Here is a 5127-nt window from a genome sequence, read left to right on the forward strand (position 1 = left end):
ATTTTTTTGATGAACTTTCCTGTTTGCTTCTCAATCATACTTCTGAATTGCTTAAAGTATACAAAAGCATGGATTTTCTAGCCAAGGAAATATACCCAGGTGAACCTTGTACATTCATCAACAAAATAAGAAAATAGTAGGCCCCTCCTAACGACCTTGTCTGCATTGACCCACATAGATCAGTGTGTACAAGTTCAAGTATATCTCTCTGTTTCCTATCAACAATAGCAGGAAATTAATCTCTATGTAATTTACCAAGGACGCGTGCTTCACAGTCAACATGCATACTCTTCAAAACATGAAGACCATTCACCATACATTTTTTTTGTAGAAATAGTAGGTCACTGAAGTTTATATGCCCAGATATATGATGCCAGGGATTCTTTGCAGACATGGATGATGATGCCAAGGCTTGATGTGATGCTCTTTTGACATCCAGTTTATACAATCCTCCTACATGTACACCTGCTGCAATGGAATTCATCCGATCCAACATGTCTTTAATTACACAATGAGATTTAAAGAACTCTACCTTAAGATCCTGATCTGTTATTCTAGATACATAAATCAGGTTATTTTTGTTCCCAGGTATATACATAACATCATGAATATGCCTAATGTTTTCATCAAGTAGTACAACAGGGACATCACCATATCCCTTGATTTCATACCCTGTATCATCTCCAAGGTAGACCTTCGTACTAGTGCTGGATTCTCTGAATTTTTTAAACCATTGCCTCTTACCTGTCATATGGGAGGAAGCTCTTGAGTCCACGAACCAGATTTCTGATTCATCCTCCTTAATTGACAACATAGAATCAAATACGAACAATATGATATTCAAATTCTGATCTACATAAGCCAGATAGCCTGCATGCTTCTTGTGTCTCCGTTGACCTTCATCAAACTTCTTCTTCTGACAATGTTTAGCCATATGACCAAATTTACCGCAATAAAAACATTTTGGTCCTGAATCACTTCTGTTTGGAGACATACCTTGAGATGGAGGTGGCTTTCTTTGTGGGGTTCCTCCGCTTTTGTGTGTTGCATTTGTCTTTCCTCTGAAGGGATTCTTCTTTTCCATTAGGGAAAGATTTGAGCTCTAGGGTTTTAGGGTCATCCACCTTTCCTCCTCCTACATTAGGATCCCCATCAATTCTTCAAACTTGGGGACTTTTTCTCTCGCATTCAACCCAATGATGAACATCTAATAGTCGTTAGTCATACCATTCATGGTAATTGTGACCAAATTAGTATCTGATACTATTTCGCTAATGTCACCTAGCTTAGTCTTAAGCTCCTTGATACGAGAGATGAATGCTGCTACTGATTCATTCTCCTCCATTTTAATGGAGAGAATATTTCTCTTTAGAAATAGTAGGTGATTTGTGTTCTTGATCTCGTACAAGTATTTGAGAGTTGTCCAGATGTCTGCTGCAACATTACAATCTCGAATGTGAGGAATAATGCAATCTTTCATAGACAATTTGAGCAGCACCTTTGCCTTGTTCTCCCTCTTTTCCCAGTCTTGGATTGTTGCTTATGTTCCACCTGTGGCTAGGGTCAGCTTCAACTCATCACCATTTGTGATTGTCCATGCGTTTTTCCCCTCCAATAGGGTCTACAACTTAAATTTCCAATTGGAGTAATTGGAATCGTCGAGTTTATTGCTCTCATTTAGATAAGCCTTTGCCATCTGATTGTTCATCTTGACACAAAAAAAATGATCTCCAACAAACCAGATCTATTCCAGATCCGAAGTACAATCTCAAAAAACAAGCTTGAGATTCAATTAAAAAAAATATGCCCCAATTGATTTTAAAAAATCGAGAGCCCCTTTGTTTAAAAAAAAAAAAAACTTTTCTAAAAAAAATGTCTCCCCAAAACATTTAATCCGAAAACATTAAATGTATGCAACAATTTTAATCCCAAAACATTTAAAAGAAAAATAATTTATACTGATGCAAACAAACTTCTTGTTGTTGTTGTTTCTTCAATTGGGCAATACACCCTCAGATCTGGCTCACCGCACCCATGAGAATAGAGACACTAGATCAGTCATGTGGGTTTCTCCACCCAGCACTATGTAGCACGCACATGGAGCAACACGCAGGCAACACAAGTCTCTCACTCGAGCTTCCATTTTTGGCTTCTGACTCCATCTTCCATTGTGCCACAACACGACTCCTCTCCAATGCAAGTGCATGCAGCACGCACAAGGAGTGCCATAACACGACTCCTCTGGGCTCTCTTCTCCCGATTCGACAGGATGTAGTCTCCTTCAACGCTGTCAGCAGAATAGATCTCCTCCTCTTTTCTTAACAGTGCAAACGATGTTGCAGATCTAGATGTGCGCCGCCAAACAACCACCTACTCGGACCACAACCACCTAGCCAAACAACCACTCTAGACGATTACAAAACTGAATAATGGACAAATCTGGAGGAATCGTCGAGGTTGATCCCCACTTTTGTGTCTACCTTTGTCTTATTACATTGGATTACATCCAAATACTTGCAGGTTCCTCACGTCCTTTGCAAGACTTTCAATATATATTGTACCGCAACCATCCCATAAATTCCATGACCATCCCAATATTAACTGTAGGCTACCTGTCACGCCCCCAGGCCAACGGTAGTCTTTCAACTGCGCTTAGCGAGGTGCGGCACCACCAAACACTTTCTTTTCACCAATAATTATGTTCGTGGACTACGCCTAACCACTTATCCTACTTATTTTGTGTTTCTCAACCAAGTAATTATTAATGTTTCTTTATACCAATGAACACCCATACACATCCATTATCAATAGCAATTATAAGTGAAGAACACAATTGCATAGCATAAAGGGAGGGGCAACTCCCTGAACAATGAGTCTGCCCAATAATATATTATACAATCTTTACAAGTTACAATGCTTTACAAGTATACTTGGAAACCCCAAGTTTCATACTTAGCCAAATTTACAACCTTGTCACACCTCCATGCAACAACCAAGATTTCCTTGCCCAAGGCGGGCAGGCGCGCCCTCACACAAACTACCTTTCGCACTTCACAACCAAACCTTGTCTTCGTGCACGATGGGCGGGTGACTCCACCAAGTCACCAAGACACCCTCTTCGCACAACCGACTTCACCAATGTTTCATCGTGCACCCTTTCACGATGAGCGGGCGCTCACTCGAGCTACCCAAGAACCCGTGCCAAGTCGTCGCACCAACCAGACACTCACGCCTTCGTTCCATCGTCGGCGCTGCTTCACACAACCGGGCGCTCACACCCATGCACACCCTATACTTCGACCAGCGGGTGACCCTGCCCGCGCCGAACGCCTTCACCCGATACACTGTGCGATTCACCGTGCGCCTTCGCCCAAGTTTGGGCGCATAGAACTGCACTCCCAAAATTCGCACTTTGCATCCTTGATTTGTGCCTTCTCCTTGTTGTAGGCTGAAGATGTGATGCTTGAGCGATGATGTAAATGACCTCCATGCATCACCAACTTGTACGAGTGGCAGGGCGAGTTGGTCTACCCGGCCGACTCGTCCTCCACGCTATACATGCCCACACTCCATCACAAATACTCCATCGGCTTGCTTCAAGTCATAGGTCGGCTCCATGGGTAACCAACCAAGCTCCCACGCATATAAACACCTCGCTCAACCTTCTACGCACTCGCATTATAACATAACCCCTTCGCGTTGTAGGTGTGAGCTCGCACTTCATCATTTCAAGCTGTTCGCCATCGCACTTCAAGCCGGGAGCGCATGTCAAGGGCTGCAGGTCCTTGCATCCTCCTCCACCCGAAGTCGTTGTCGTCCTCAACAACATACCATCCTGGTAGCCATCCACCAAGATCATCATCAATATTTATCTCATCCTCGGTCCATGATGTCAACCCCTCCACATACTACAAAAATCCTTGCAACATATGTAGAACTCCCATCTCCATCATGTGTCATCCTCATCCTGTGAACTGTCCTCCTCGTCTACCTGATGCCAGGATCTCTCCATGCACTTCCAGACCCCATGTTTGAACTAGTTTGGTAGGTAATCCAACTGTCACACTTAAGCAATGAGAGTGAACATCCTTATGCCTTTACCAGTCTATCTCGGATTCTGCCACATCCTGAACTCACCAAGAATCTCAGCCATGCTCAGGTCCATGGAAACTCCATCCCATCTGCAACATGTCATGATGCTTGATGCAGCCATCCCTGCACCATCTGTCATACCTGCTCAACCTGTTTTAAGGACTCACTGCCATGAGAAACTAACAATGAGCCCCATCTTCTCGTCATCTAAGAAGATGTGGAGGGAGTAGAGCCTGAAGGCTCACCCTCACTAATCATCTCAATCCATCTGTCAGGATTTTGTTTCTCCATCCTCTTTGGATAAGTGACCCAATCCTCCTCTCGGACATTCGGCTTGACATATGCCTCATCATCATCATCATCATCCTCAACCACTTCTAGCCTTCTTGACAAATCCAAGATACTATCTGAAAGAGTCCTGATAACCAATGACTACTCATTAAGCTTTGTCTCAACCATAGACAATCGCTTACTCATATCTTCCATCCGCTTCTCATCCTCCATTTGCATTACCGCCAATTTAGAATCAGGCTTTGTCACTCCAATGGTTGGTACACCAATGGGTACATCCTCCCTTCCATCGTAAATATACAGCCTCTTCAAATGTGGAACAATCATAGCATCGAATTATTTCAAGAGTTCCATTCCCAGCACAGCTTCATAGTCATCTATCTACACTATAGTGAAGACGACCTTCCCTGTCCACTCACCTAGTGTTGTGTCCACCTTTTCAGCTATACCAAGAACACAATGAGGAGGAGAATTGACTGTCTTCATTTGTGCCTTTACTGGTACAAGTTTCAGCCCAATCCTTCTCGCAGTATCTTCTCCCATGAAGTTGTGAGTCGCCCCACTATCCACCATAGTGAGTATATCAGCACCTGAAACCTTCATTCGAACATACTCCAACTTGTTCCTCTCAGGATCCCTCCGAGAGATCACCTCTGTAGCAGCAGCAACACCAAGTATCTGCATCATCCCCACAGAAGCTTCTTCATTCTTCGCATTATATTGTGTAATCACTGCCACTTTCGG

At 43.3% G+C, this 5127-nt stretch overlaps 1 protein-coding gene across 1 annotated transcript; it reads right to left on the reverse strand.

Moving 5' to 3' along the window:
- Nucleotides 1-235: 235 nt before the first annotated feature.
- On the reverse strand, nt 236-934 carry LOC149200869 (uncharacterized). The gene has a single exon (XM_089401108.1). It carries the CDS (start codon nt 932-934, stop codon nt 236-238), a length of 699 nt encoding a protein of 232 aa, XP_089257234.1.
- Between the last annotated feature and the right edge of the window lie 4193 nt (nt 935-5127).

Source organism: Pinus tabuliformis, chromosome 2_1, assembly GCF_031772625.1.
Source record: "Pinus tabuliformis cultivar Carrire ecotype Pingquan chromosome 2_1, CPIR1, whole genome shotgun sequence".
NCBI lineage: Eukaryota > Viridiplantae > Streptophyta > Pinopsida > Pinales > Pinaceae > Pinus > Pinus tabuliformis.